This window comes from Centruroides sculpturatus, unplaced genomic scaffold, assembly GCF_000671375.1.
Source record: "Centruroides sculpturatus isolate CEXI.00-Female unplaced genomic scaffold, Cexi_2.0 scaffold815, whole genome shotgun sequence".
NCBI classification, from domain to species: domain Eukaryota; kingdom Metazoa; phylum Arthropoda; class Arachnida; order Scorpiones; family Buthidae; genus Centruroides; species Centruroides sculpturatus.
Window position 1 is genome coordinate 59,687 of NW_019385019.1, and position 15,224 is coordinate 74,910.

The 15,224-nt window shown below is 31.4% G+C and overlaps 1 protein-coding gene across 1 annotated transcript; it reads right to left on the reverse strand.

The window, feature by feature from the left end:
- Positions 1–796: 796 nt before the first annotated feature.
- Positions 797–2,390, reverse strand: LOC111633522. The gene is made up of 2 exons (XM_023378106.1): positions 2,244–2,390; positions 797–2,177 (listed from the first exon to the last, which is right to left on the reverse strand). Exon 2 carries the CDS (start codon positions 2,173–2,175, stop codon positions 1,000–1,002), a length of 1,176 nt encoding a protein of 391 aa, XP_023233874.1. The 5' UTR covers positions 2,176–2,177; positions 2,244–2,390; the 3' UTR covers positions 797–999.
- Between the last annotated feature and the right edge of the window lie 12,834 nt (positions 2,391–15,224).

Genomic DNA, 15,224 nt, shown 5'->3' on the forward strand with positions numbered 1-15,224 from the left:
TAATGTGTCATTTTGTCCATAGTATATGTCATTTTGTCCATAGTGGATGATCTCGATTAAACTAACAATATTTTTTTCCTATTATTTTAATATTGTAAATGTTTAGTATATTTCATAGGTAAAAAACCAAAGATGATTGGTGTAGAATATGACAGTGCTGTGATTTACCAATAAAGAGTTATGAACCTAAAATAAAACCGTATGTCATTTTGTCCGTATTTTCCCTATATCGCTATTAACCTACTTCGCGTTGAATTTTCCTCCATGTTAAGCCTATCAAATTTTTTAAAATAATAATAATCGTCGCTATTGTATCGTTAAAAATTAGAAAATTAAGTCTTGTTTAAATACTGGCTCCTTTTCATGGTTGATCTAATGTTGTCATTTCATTTCATTTCATTCATTAGTTTAATTGTACATTTAAAACAAGGTACAAAGTCCTGCCCCGCAGTGAGCATTACAGGAACATATCCGTTACATAGTTCCACCGAGTTACAGTATGCACTAATGAACAAAGCAAAGTGAAAAGAAAAATAAAAAAAAATAAATAAATAAAAATAAAAACACAATGACAATAAAAGACCCGAACAAAATATGCAGCAGCTTGCTGCAGCATATAACAGATTACTTATCTGCAGGAATATTTTCGCAAATGAAGGTCGCAGTAAATACAATAATTCTGACAAAGTGTTTAACAGAATTTATCCCGTGCAGAAAATTTGTAAGACAAAGATTTGAGAATCCCATGAGTCCATATATAATATGCGTACAAGTAAAAAAAAAAAAACAAAGTCCACACAGCTAGTAATTGTAAGTATCAATTCCAACACTTTAAACCCAAAAACAGAGAAAGATGATGAAGCTTACATATTTCTTACAGTCAGCAAACACAAATGTATATAGAGAAGTGATGATCTGCTTGTATTAGTTGTTGTGCTAAGGAGCAGAGGTAGCACTATGAATTAAACAATTTGTGTCCTGTAAAGGATTCCATAATTATTAAGGTAAGTAGTCAGCTGTCTTAATATATAAGGCTTTTGCTTTAATGTAGAGTGGACACTCCTTATCCAGTGTGTTATGTTCATGTTTATCTAGGCCACTCCTCAAACAATTAGCACATTTAGGCTTTTCACTTTTCTTTGTACATGTCTTAAACAAATGATCATCACCACAATGGCTACAAACTTTCTTCGGTGATGGGCAACTTGCCGCCAAATGTCCAAAAGCAAGACATTTGTAGCACTGTCGTACAGGGAAAAAATCATAAACCTTGCACGTTTTCCACTGAACATAAAAATATCCTTGTTTTTTAGTCATTGCCCTAACCTCCGGTGACATCTCTAATACCCACGATAAAAACTCGTCATTTCTCTGTTTGATTGAAAATCGAATGTTTAAAACCTTTTTAAACTCCTCCATCGTGTACTTCTGTGAAAAAATATTCTGTTCAAGCAGGTATTCTAGTAGGTCCTCTTTGGTAACTGAGTTCGGGACTGAAGTCACTTTCATAAGAGGAAGACGCCGTCTTGCGTTTCGTGCCTTTAATCCTTCTATTTTGTCTAATTGTTCCTGAAAGTATTCAGCCTCCTCTCTGATAGGAAAATCAACAGCAATTCCACCCTTGTTAATCTTACGAATACGCTTGACAGGCACCTTATGCAATCTTTGATCAAAAGAATTAGTGAGCAGTGTCTTAGTCTCTTCCGATGTGCTCTCTTTATTATCATTGTAAACTAGAACAGTGTATGTTGGTAACGAGGACTCCTTTTCAGACTGTGTATTCTTCAAAGAATTAAGATCGCGTTGTAAAATATCTCTATATGACAGAGCAGTAGTCCCTTGAGAACCTTCCACCCCTAAAAGTGGAGGTTTTTCTAAGTCACAAATAGTCTGTTTCACTTCCTGAATAGCCTCTAAATTTTTGTCACTCTGAGCAACAAGCAGCTGTTTGACATCCTCTTTCGTTGCCAACAAATCAAATTTCTGAAGCAGGAAATCTGATATGGAATTTTTCCTAATTACCTCTTCGGCGCTCTTCACTAAGGTAATAAATTTATCTGTAATAAATCTAATATGTTCCTCGGTACCCAATCGCCCTTTTGGGTTATTACGGAAATATCTCTTTAAATCCTCAATGGCTTCCTCAGATTCCTCCAGAAATTCTTCAATAGCCATCACTGAGTATAATGACTTCTAAAATTAATAATTTCCAAAAAAAATAATAATATGAAGAAAGAACATACGACTTCCGGTAAAAATTCTGGAATCTTCTATGGACCGTTACTATGGCGACAGTCGTTGTAGAAGAATGTTGAAAATTTTAAAAGTATTCAGTTTTCAAAAACTAATAACTTCGCGAAAAATTGTCGTACGTTGAAAAACTTAACAGATTCTTAATCCATACGGAAAATGCTATCCAGAAATATATAACACTTAGAGCTTACAAGTAAAAATTCCAGCAAAAACTCAATTCGAATACAGAGCAAACTTTTCCTGCATCCATTGACTAAGCCGTTTAGCGCCCTCCAATGTTGTCAGCTAAAACACGTAAAAATAATATTAAAGTAGCCAAGACATAGCCAAATGTTGTAGCGCCACATCACTAGCGGACATTTGAAATTTGCCGACTAGAACGCGATCGGTTAACCGAGGTGACGGTTAATCGGGGGTCGGATAATCGATGCTCTACTGTATATTCAAGTTCTGATTCACTGGATTCTATAATAAGTGTAATAAGTGTATCGTCAGCGTATCTGAGGTTGTTTACTTTACGACCCTCGACGGAAATGCCTCCGTCTCAGTTATGTAATATCCTTCTCATCATTATTTCAGAATAAGTATTAAAGAGAGCGGGGCACAATTTGTGTAATTTTATACAATCAAAGGCTCTGGTGTAGTCTACGAAACAAAGGTAAGCTTTGACATTAAATTCATAGGCTTTTTCAATGATTTTCGAACGTTCAAGATTTGTTCACGAGTTCCTTTACCAGGGATAAATCCGATTGTTCTTTAGTTATTTCAGGTAATAGGAAAGGTTTCAACGGTTATTAATTATTTTGAGCATTACTTTAATGGCATGGTTAATTAGGCTGATAGTTCTGTAGTTACTACAATCTGTTGGTGCACCTTTTTTAAAAATTTGAATAAATATTGATTTACACCATCTTCTGGTCATCTCAGGTTTTCAAATTAAGGATCAGATTTTTTTGAAATATCAACATCCAGTTCTTCCATTGCTTTTAAAATTTCGAAGGTTATGTTGTCAGGTCCCGGAGATTTGTGATTTCTTAATGTATTTAAAGCTTTTTTTTTTATCTCTGATTTAAGAATAGATTGTTCAATTTCCCGTCCAGCCATTCTGAAGTTGATTATTACCATTTGTTTGTCCAGTGTCTTTATAAAGTTTTTCACAATATTTCCTCCAGACATCCGCAATCCCTTCCGCATCACTTATGATTTCATTTTTAATTATTTGTGTGTGTGGTTTGAACAATTTTGCTAAATATCTAACTTTATCGTATAGTTCACGAGTCTGATTATTATTTGCATGGATCTCAATTTCATCGCGTATACTGTCGATATAATCATTTTTGTCTTTCTTACAAGCCATTTTAATTTTTTTGTTTAGCTCTTTCTTCGTTTCATCTGCAACGATTGCTGAAGTTAATAATTTTTTCTTTTCATCTATTAATTCAAAGGCACTATTTGTTATCCAACGTTTCTTTTTCTGTGGCCGATGTTGTGTGGTGCATTGTTGTATTTCAGTTAAAATCCACTTTTTTGTTTGTGTCCATAAATCATCTCGGTTTCTAAAGGATGGAGGCTCTAAATTTCGGAGAGTCTGTTGTAAGATTGAACTAGCTGGAGTCTCAAGTCTTGGGTTGATCTTTGCTATCTTTGTTGTATGGAGTTTTAATATTACTTCCGCTTTTAGTAGCTTATGGTCAGAGTTACAGAATGCTCCAGGTCTTGCTCTGACATGCTGTTATATAACAGAGGGAAAGTACGGCAATCGATCAAATTGACCTCCCCAAGATTTTTACATTAAAAATGTAAAAATCTTGGGGAGGACACTTAAGACCTTGTAACATTGAAAAAAATTCTTGGGTTTTTCTGCATGTATTGATGTTAGTGTGCGCGTGCATGCATAAGCGCGCGCGTTTCTGTGTGAATGTGCGTGAGCCTCGCTGAAGCTTCATAACTCTTGTACCTTTTGTCGAAAATTTCTGAAATTTTTTAGGGAGGTTTTATTACAGATTTCACGTATAAATCTGTAATACAATACATAATGAGGTTATAAAAAATATTAATTTTAAGAAATTCAAAATACGTTCAAATATGAAAACAATCGCGCAATATATATTTATATTTTAGAAAATACAAGGGAAGTGGCGCTTCCATAGCTTCCAATGACGGCACGCCACTGGCAAATTGATCACACAATCATTGACAAAACAGTTAATGACCCAATGTATATCTTATTGTCAGCGGGGATTCAATACTTTTTGTACTATACAGCACCTTATATGGTAAAAGCGAAAGAGGCGTTGAGTGTTTTTCTTATCCGAAAATGCTTCACATTACATGCATAGATCACGCATTAAATAAGGTCTGTGAAAAATTACGTGAGTTTTCAAAACATTAATAATTAAATGTGATATTAATAATCTCGAGCGTGAAAAAAGATTTTGTGAAGGCGCATTCAAGAAGACAAAAGTTTGTACTGTACAACAACTGCCCGTATCTCGTTGCCTCCCGAACCTGTAATAACCAGATTGGGTACGTGGATAAATGTTGTTTGTTATTATGCTGATAACTACGAAGGCATAAAGAGAATTATTTCAAGCGTTATGCAGTGAGCGTAGATGCCCAGAGTTGTTTTAGAGAAAGAGCTATTAAACACGAATTAGCTTTCATCAAGCAAATTTTTAATTTCTCGAAAATGTTATAACAATGGAAGAAAGGATGTCATTCTGTACTGCTGTCAGTTTAATTGAAAGCGTAAAAGAGATACGGCGGAATTCAAGGAACAGTAGCTAAAAAGATACACGAAAAATTTGAATTTGTTCTAAATAAAAATTAAAGGATAAAAATATATGGGGCTAGCCAAAATCTTAAGAAATGGAAAAGGAGACTTCGCTATTTCTCTTTCACCTACGGAAGTAGCTTCATTTCTTTTTGCTCCTGTTACTTCTTGTGACGTGGAAAAAAGTTTCTTTTTCCGCGATGCTGTACTATTGTGCAGAAACAGAGCAAACTGAGCTATTAAAGCAATATTTTGGTACGCATTGCAACCAGAGAAAATTATATTTTATGTAATTGATTTTGTAACTAAACCAATATGAGGGAAAAAATTAATCAAAACACATTTCAGCTTATCAATTTTTTGGAGAATATTTTCACGGTTCTAGGGAATATTTTAAGCTCGTATTTTCGATTTTTAACAGCATAATTAGCCTATCTGGGCCTTAATCATTGGCATTATACATAAAATAACAAAATATCATTAGAATGATATGCTCAATTATTTTAAAACTAATAACTTGGTTTAAAAAATTTTTTATATATTCTTATGTTATGTAATTTGCAGTTTACTTAATTGACATAATAATGTAAAAATATGTGAAGTGAAATTGTTTGTTTGTTTTTGCTTTAGTTTTCATGATACTAGCCTGTTTCGTGATAAAATATTTTTGGTCATCAAAACCAAGAGGCGATACTTCGAATGTCTCATAACTTCATATAATGATTATGTTTAAAAACTGAAATAATTTTAAGTTACTATCCTAAATTGATATTGTCTTTAATTTTGAATATATTTGGATATACCAAATATAAATGTGTATAAACAGCGATTGAAAATTCTTTATTCCAATTTCGTATGTGTTATCCCTTTTATTTTAAAGTTTAATTTTATAAATAGCAAATTATCCGAAATTTTCGTTATACTAAAAAGTGCGATCTAGAAAATAAAAACTTCCTTAAGTCAAGAAAACAATTAATCTGAAGACTAAAAGAAGTTTTAAATGAAATGAAATTAAACTTGAATTTCGGAGAAAAACCATTAAAGAATAAAAATAAACTGTTCACAAAGATTATAAAATCACTGAAAAAAACACTAGATTTTCCACAATCGTTAAAAATAAATATGTAATTATTAGATAAATTCTTCACTATAAATTACAATTATAAAGTCGTTAATATGTAATTATTTCAATAAACTACAAAAACAAATTCATGATGACGAAATAGTTCTATAATTGACGAAGTAACAACTCGCAACAGACGTTTCCTTGTTTTATTGGGCTGCAATTTGAAAAAAATTGTAGACGTATAAATTCCCATTGTCCTTAATTTCGAGAACGGAGTTAGGTAGATAAAATCCGAGATCACATATGAAAACCATAGGGACAGGAGGCCCGATTGACGATACAGGAACTTCTAAGCAAAACGGAAATCACGTTATTTCAGTTTAAATCGTTTCCCCTGAAAGCAGTTAATAGTTGTCCGGCACGACTCTATTGCTAACGGAGAAGTATGAGCTACAGGGGCAAGACACTACGGTACTAATTTCAGATGGAGAGCATATACATTTTAAATTAAATAAATTAAAAATATGATAATAAATTGCAGCACGGNTAATACAAAAAACTTATTTTTTCTATGTATAATACTCTAATAATGATTATTAGTGATCATCGCCCATAATTATTAGTGGTAAAATAGAAAAATTCGCCCAAAAAGTTCGCCATTCATAGAAAATTACGACCCCTAGTGGAATTCAAGCGAGGTAATTTCATTTTTATCTCGGTCACAATGGATTAAAATACATCTCGGGATTTATCGATTAACAATTTTATTACCATTAAAGTTAGTCCTGTTACAGGGGCTTGATTACATAATAAAATGAATATGTTACCATTGTTACTATTTTAACAGTTTCAAAAAATAAATAACATTTTAAGAAATCAGAAGTATTTTATTTTTAAAACATTATAATTAGTAGGCAAACTATAACCTTCATACGTAATCTATCCATCGTGGCCTGACATTAAGGGGGAAGTTTTCACTGGACAATCTCTCATTGATCGCTTTGATTTGAAAGCACAATCGTTCAAACAAAAGCACGTCAACTTAATTGATGTGATAATAAAATGTTCTATGGTGAAACGTGCTGTTGATGTATTCAATTGAATGGCAAAAAAGAGTGCTACCACAAGCACATATGTTGGTTTGGTAAAAAGAAAACGTTCATTTGACTCATGTTGACAGCATAATTTCTGCAGTTTCCAAATTCCGAAGACGATTCAGTTTTGTTTGACGTAAAAAAGGACATGATTCATGGAGCTCTTGGGAGAATTTTTCTATACAAATAAATATCTAAAATAACGGTAAAACAAAAACAGAATGTTGGTTTGAAAGATCAAGTTGCGTACTTTTTTACTAAAAATAAATGTATTTGTTTTGAAAACGTTTTCCGAACATTACACCCACTCTCAATATTAAAGTTTTTGGTGTTTTTTTTTAAAAGTTTTGATAGAATGTAACAATTGACTTGTAAATTTTTTTATGTGTATTGTACAGCGTGGTTACAATTAATTTTGCGCTACTCAGACCTGTCTAGAGCCTTTTTTCTTGGACGTATTTTGATGAAACTTGGTATATATGTTATATGGACCATGGGGGAAAGGAAAAGGCAAAAAAAATATTTAATTCGAATTTTTACCACTAGGTGAAAAAATGGCGCATGAAGAACAAGAAACACAAAATGGAAACACGCAAAAGGTTTTTATTCACAACATTTGTTCAATGTGCAATCCATTTGCATCAATTACATGTTCAAAACACCTTATAGTAAGGCGTTTTGAACATGTAAGGACCTATTATTATGTTTATCATGTCCACCACTGGCCGAATGAACACAGCGCCTACAAATGACCGAGTGGATAAAACCACTGAATATTGATAGTTAATCGTGGGTTTGCACTTGGCGAATGGGCTGGCCACGTGAAGTTTTCCGACTTTTCTTCACGTCAGTAACGCCTAAATAGGGACCAGATTCCCGTAAAACACCTCCTAGAAGGCATTGTCCCCTCGGCAGATCGTTCGTGTGATGCTTTACCTTAATCGAATAAAACTAAACTCAAATGGGTAAAATCATTCTACGTATTTCATTTGTTTAAAACAAAAAGAAGAAAAAAAAGCCCGGTCAACCCCTCACCCCATGCTAAGCTTTTAACTGCTTGTTTCTAATTTACCTCTGGCACTCTTACACGAACAATTTTAAAGTACATTTCAACATACGAAATTTATACTATTACATGCAAATTTTTATATGAAAATAGCAGAAAAACTTGTATATTTTGCCACAAATTCAATATCATCAATTCACTCTAATATCCAAATAGAAAATGTTTTAAAAACTCACCAGATTTTGAAAGGTCGAAGAACATCGCGATAATAAAATAATGTATAAACCGTATACGAACCATCTTCAATTATGGAACAAATTATGAATAAAATATGGTAAAATCCTTAGCGATATCCTTCTTCAATCATATTTATGACATTAATAAAAAACATAAATCCAGAAGCAACGTAATATTAATCAGGATGTGATGAAACATAGGAAGGAAGAAAAAGAAAGAAAACAATTATTACGAATTTTCATTATTTTCAAAAATTTTATTTCTTATCATATTGCTTCGTATTCTACATTTTTATTTGTTTTATTAATGTTTTTATATAATAGAACACACATTTGAATAATAGTTTAACTTAAGCAGTTCATTATACAAATATAAAAGTCTATTGTATATCAAAAACATTCATTTTTTAGCGGAAATTTAATATTAATAATTCCTATCAATCTCTCCTGATTAAAATTTCTAACTATTTATTAAACTAATAAAATAAATAAAAGTATTTTATATTTAATTCTAATAAAATAAGAATAAATTGCAGATTTATACCATAAAGTATTCGTTAAAAATTTTGTATAATTAACAAAGCGTAATTTTTAGTTTATCTCAGAAAAAATGGAATTTTTAACAAATTAATACTTTAATTTTATTTGTTCGTTTCTAGTTTCTTCAGTTAAATTGATTGAACAAGGCAAGGCAACACATGATAGATCTGCCAGGGAAAAGTGCCTCCCAAAAAAGCTTTCTATAAGAAATTAGTCTTTATTTAGTTGTTGGACACGTGAAGGAAAACTTTACGTGATTTACCCAGTAGTAACTCGAATTCTCGACCGACTACCAGCCTTCAATGGTGTTATTAAGTTGGCCATTAGTCTGCAAGATTTTTCACAGAAAGTCTTATTCTTTATATCAGTGTTTCCCAAAGTGGGGCGTACGCCCCACAGGGGGGCAATTTGATGGTTGGAGGGGGCAATTTGAGAATTGACATTACATAATTTCTTCCCTTCGCTATGAGCTTTTTTAATGCAACGCTTTAGGTGACAAAGAATATGAAAAAGAAAATTTTCTAAATAGAGGACTTAAATTATTAATAAGCATTTTTAAGATGGCATCAAAACCTAAACTATGTTATTAGAGTCCGCAAGTGAACTTTTCAGCGTTTCCTTTGCTGTATCTCTTGTCGCAGAAATCTTGTATCTTTTAAAGTCGCTAAGTAACAACGTTTTCGCACAATTTTTTTCTAAAAATTTAACTCTAATATTTTTAACACCTATATGTCATAATTGTCTGTCATTTATATGATTAAATGAATTAATTAATACATGTTGTAGAAATATAATTTTTACGTATTAAATAATTTGTTTATTTTTTAACCATTTAGCTTTTTATATAAGTTTTTAAACTGTAAAACTATTGATAATATTTAAAAACTAATTAATTGTGCCTTTTTTGTTAGNCGAATATTCGTTACATCACTATAATTTACCTGATAAAACAGACCTCAGAAAAATACTTTACGAGAGCTTTTATACTTTTATAAAGCTGTCTATAATGAAAATTAATTAACTAAGGATTTTTTTTTTGCCCTGCCAAGATATGGCCGAGTTATCCTGAGTGCCAGGTTATCGAGTGCCGAGTTTTCGAGGCTCCACTGTATTACGTAATTATATGATTTTATCTTACCTGCATCCTTCCGAACAATCATAATCTCTGAATTTTTTGAAACAATGGATGTCTCCAATAATCATTTCTAGAAAAAAAATAGTGTAAAGTTATAAAAGGTTTAAATCAAGTTTATAACTTAAATTTTGTATCGATTATTGTACGCTTCTAATTTTAAAAAAATTACAGTAAATAATTTCGTTCACGTTAGTAATAAAATGGCAATGATTTCACTTTAATATTATTTTGTATTTTAAAAACTAGTACTTTTATTAATCCGAACTGCCCATAATGTAATCTATTCTCCATAAAAACACTCTGTTGTTAAGCTTAATAAACTTAATTTTAAAAATATATTATTACTGATGAATTATTATTGATGAAAATAACTTTTTAAAATCAATAATCGATTATAATATACAGTATGTAGGCCTATCTTCAATAATAGAAAATATATAGAAAAAATTTGAAACAAGTTTTCTATATTATACTATAATATAGAAACTTATTTTTTTTCTATGTATAATACTCTAATAATGATTATTAGTGATCATCGCCCATAATTATTAGTGGTAAAATAGAAAAATTCGCCCAAAAAGTTCGCCATTCATAGAAAATTACGACCCCTAGTGGAATTCAAGCGAGGTAATTTCATTTCTGTCTCGGTCACAATGGATTAAAATACATTTCGGGATTTATCGCCTTCATACGTAATCAATCCATCGTGGCCTGACATTAAGGGGGAAGTTTTCACTGGACAATCTCTCATTGATCGCTTTGATTTGAAAGCACAATCGTTCAAACAAAAGCACGTCAACTTAATTGATGTGATAATAAAATGTTCTATGGTGAAACGTGCTGTTGATGTATTCAATTGAATGGCAAAAAAGAGGGCTACACAAGCACATATGTTGGTTAAGCAAAAAGAAAACGTTCATTTGTCTCATGTTGACAGCATAATTTCTGCAGTTTCCAAATTCCGAAGACGATTCAGTTTTGTTTGACGTAAAAAAGGACATGATTCATGGAGCTCTTGGGAGAATTTTTCTATACAAATAAATAACTAGAATAACGGTAAAAGAAAAACAGAACGTTGGTTTGAAAGATCAGGTTGCGCACTTTCGTTTTACTAATATAAATTTTTAGTTTACTAAAAATAAATGTATTTGTTTTGAAAACGTTTTCCGAACATTACACCCACTCTCAATATTAAAGTTTTTGGTGTTTTTTTTTAAAAGTTTTGATAGAATGTAACAATTGACTTGTAAATTTTTTTATGTGTATTGTACAGCGTGGTTACAATTAATTTTGCGCTACTCAGACCTGTCTAGAGCCTTTTTTCTTGGACGTATTTTGATGAAACTTGGTATATATGTTATATGGACCATGGGGGAAAGGAAAAGGCAAAAAAAATATTTAATTCGAATTTTTACCACTAGGTGAAAAAATGGCGCATGAAGAACAAGAAACACAAAATGGAAACACGCAAAAGGTTTTTATTCACAACATTTGTTCAATGTGCAATCCATTTGCATCAATTACATGTTCAAAACACCTTATAGTAAGGCGTTTTGAACATGTAAGGACCTATTATTATGTTTATCATGTCCACCACTGGCCGAATGAACACAGCGCCTACAAATGACCGAGTGGATAAAACCACTGAATATTGATAGTTAATCGTGGGTTTGCACTTGGCGAATGGGCTGGCCACGTGAAGTTTTCCGACTTTTCTTCACGTCAGTAATGCCTAAATAGGGTCCAGGTTTCCGTAAAACACCTCCTAGAAGGCATTGTCCCCTCGGCAGATCGCTCGTGTGATGCTTTACCTTAATCGAATAAAACTAAACTCAAATGGGTAAAATCATTTTACGTATTTCATTTGTTTAAAACAAAAAGAAGAAAAAAAGGCCCGGTCAACCCTTCGCCCCATGCTAAGCTTTTAACTGCCTGTTTCTAATTTACCTCTGGCACTCTTACACGAATAATTTTAAAGTGCATTTCAACATACGAAATTTATACTATTACATGCAAATTTTTATATGGAAATAGCAGAATAAGTTGTGTATTTTGCCACAAATTCAATATCATCAATTCACTCTAATATCCAAATAGAAAATGTTTTAAAAACTCACCAGATTTTGAAAGGTCGAAGAACATCGCGATAATAAAATAATGTATAAACCGTATACGAACCATCTTCAATTATGGAACAAATTATGAATAAAATATGGTAAAATCCTTAGCGATATCCTTCTTCAATCATATTTATGACATTAATAAAAAACATAAATCCAGAAGCAACGTAATATTAATCAGGATGTGATGAAACATAGGAAGGAAGAAAAAGAAAGAAAACAATTATTACGAATTTTCATTATTTTCAAAAATTTTATTTCTTATCATATTGCTTCGTATTCTACATTTTTATTTGTTTTATTAATGTTTTTATATAATAGAACACACATTTGAATAATAGTTTAACTTAAGCAGTTCATTATACAAATATAAAAGTCTATTGTATATCAAAAACATTCATTTTTTAGCGGAAATTTAATATTAATAATTCCTATCAATCTCTCCTGATTAAAATTTCTAACTATTTATTAAACTAATAAAATAAATAAAAGTATTTTATATTTAATTCTAATAAAATAAGAATAAATTGCAGATTTATACCATAAAGTATTCGTTAAAAATTTTGTATAATTAACAAAGCGTAATTTTTAGTTTATCTCAGAAAAAATGGAATTTTTAACAAATTAATACTTTAATTTTATTTGTTCGTTTCTAGTTTCTTCAGTTAAATTGATTGAACAAGGCAAGGCAACACATGATAGATCTGCCAGGGAAAAGTGCCTCCCAAAAAAGCTTTCTATAAGAAATTAGTCTTTATTTAGTTGTTGGACACGTGAAGGAAAACTTTACGTGATTTACCCAGTAGTAACTCGAATTCTCGACCGACTACCAGCCTTCAATGGTGTTATTAAGTTGGCCATTAGTCTGCAAGATTTTTCACAGAAAGTCTTATTCTTTATATCAGTGTTTCCCAAAGTGGGGCGTACGCCCCACAGGGGGGCAATTTGATGGTTGGAGGGGGCAATTTGAGAATTGACATTACATAATTTCTTCCCTTCGCTATGAGCTTTTTTAATGCAACGCTTTAGGTGACAAAGAATATGAAAAAGAAAATTTTCTAAATAGAGGACTTAAATTATTAATAAGCATTTTTAAGATGGCATCAAAACCTAAACTATGTTATTAGAGTCCGCAAGTGAACTTTTCAGCGTTTCCTTTGCTGTATCTCTTGTCGCAGAAATCTTGTATCTTTTAAAGTCGCTAAGTAACAACGTTTTCGCACAATTTTTTTCTAAAAATTTAACTCTAATATTTTTAACACCTATATGTCATAATTGTCTGTCATTTATATGATTAAATGAATTAATTAATACATGTTGTAGAAATATAATTTTTACGTATTAAATAATTTGTTTATTTTTTAACCATTTAGCTTTTTATATAAGTTTTTAAACTGTAAAACTATTGATAATATTTAAAAACTAATTAATTGTGCCTTTTTTGTTAGTTTAGATATCTCTAATAGCAGTGTCTTTGATAAAGGAGTCCAGAAGTATTAAAATCTTGCAATCTGGTCTGCTGGAATCTTCAGGGCTTGCGTTTATCCCAAGTATCACTTGCGGCAAANAGGTTTTCAACAATTAAGCAACAGCCCCAAATGCCTTTAAAGAATTTATTTGTTCCAGGACTTCTGAATTCTGTTACTGGAATAAATAAACTTGTTACTAGTTGGAAAAATTGTGTAGCTTCTAATAGTTCTTATTTCAAACCTTAAGGTTCTTATTAATAAACCTTATTTTAAGCTGAGATATACTATTTTGAAATACATATTAATTAATGAAACTTAAACTACATATTCTCTTTTTATAATTCAATAATTGTTATTAAATAATACATTGGTTATCAGTAATTAATTTGAATTTCTAAAAGTGATTGAAATAAAAATAATGTATTAAAGTGAATATTTACCATGTTTTGATAATTCAAGCAGGTTATTATAACATTTAAATTAATGTTATAATAACCTGCTAAAGTTGATGTTGAAAACCACAATTGTTTTGCACTAACTGAATAATATTTAAAGATGCTTTATATAATACTACTAGCTGTTACCCATGGCTTTGCCTGCAGAGATTTTGCAATTTGGTGGAAATAACCCTCCCTCAGTACATCACTAAGATTCTCAATCATTAGTTGTTACTAATTTGGTAAAATTACTGATTTTTTTTTGTTTCAAACTATGGACTGCTAATGCACCTAAATTCAAGTTTCAAATATTATGGAATTCCGAGATACGATAAATCTGAGTTCATTTTTTTCAAAACATAAATGACGTTATCTGAAAATTCCTAAAGTATAAATATTTACTGAAAAATAGAGTTTCAGTTACCCCAGTACAGTCGACCCCCCTATAACATGGGGTTCCTATAGTTCGGATTCCTATATCACAGCGAAAAAATTGCAACAGTATTCGTACAAACATGCTAAAAAAACTCCTATAATTCAGTAAAACGTCATTGCCGACTCATGTCACGACAGGATTGGTCGAATCTAGACCAATAGCGGATATTGAGTTTAAACGAGCAGCGGACCTACTAAAAACCATTTATTATTTAACGTCCATAAAAATTATATTTATATTAATGATGTTTCCAAAGTTCAGCAAATTTTTTGCAAAAAAATAATTTATCAGTAAGCACGCGAGCGCCATTCGATGACAAGCTCCACGGTGAAAACAAGCTTAATTAAATTAAGCAATGGCGTAGTCAAACGGTGCACACTCAGTAAGTAATCCTACAATTTTTTGTTTATAGCATAGTTTATATGGATTATTCTCAAAAAATTATACATATTTTGGAAATGTTGAGTTGTATTAGTCTAGAATCGATTAATTTTATGGAAGAAATCTTTCAAACAGCTGTAGTCCGTAAACTGCATACATGCCGGGCTGTGATTGGCTGGACTCGTAGAAAATGGATTCATAAAAACTGGAACATATCTACTGTGTTATAGGGGAGTCAACTGTACCTCTTTCTAACCACATCTGTGGTTATTAAAACT

Excerpts from the sequence above, each read along its gene's own strand:
- LOC111633522 (XM_023378106.1), bottom strand. The coding sequence starts at position 2,175 with ATGGCTATTGAAGAATTTCTGGAGGAATCTGAGGAAGCCATTGAGGAT.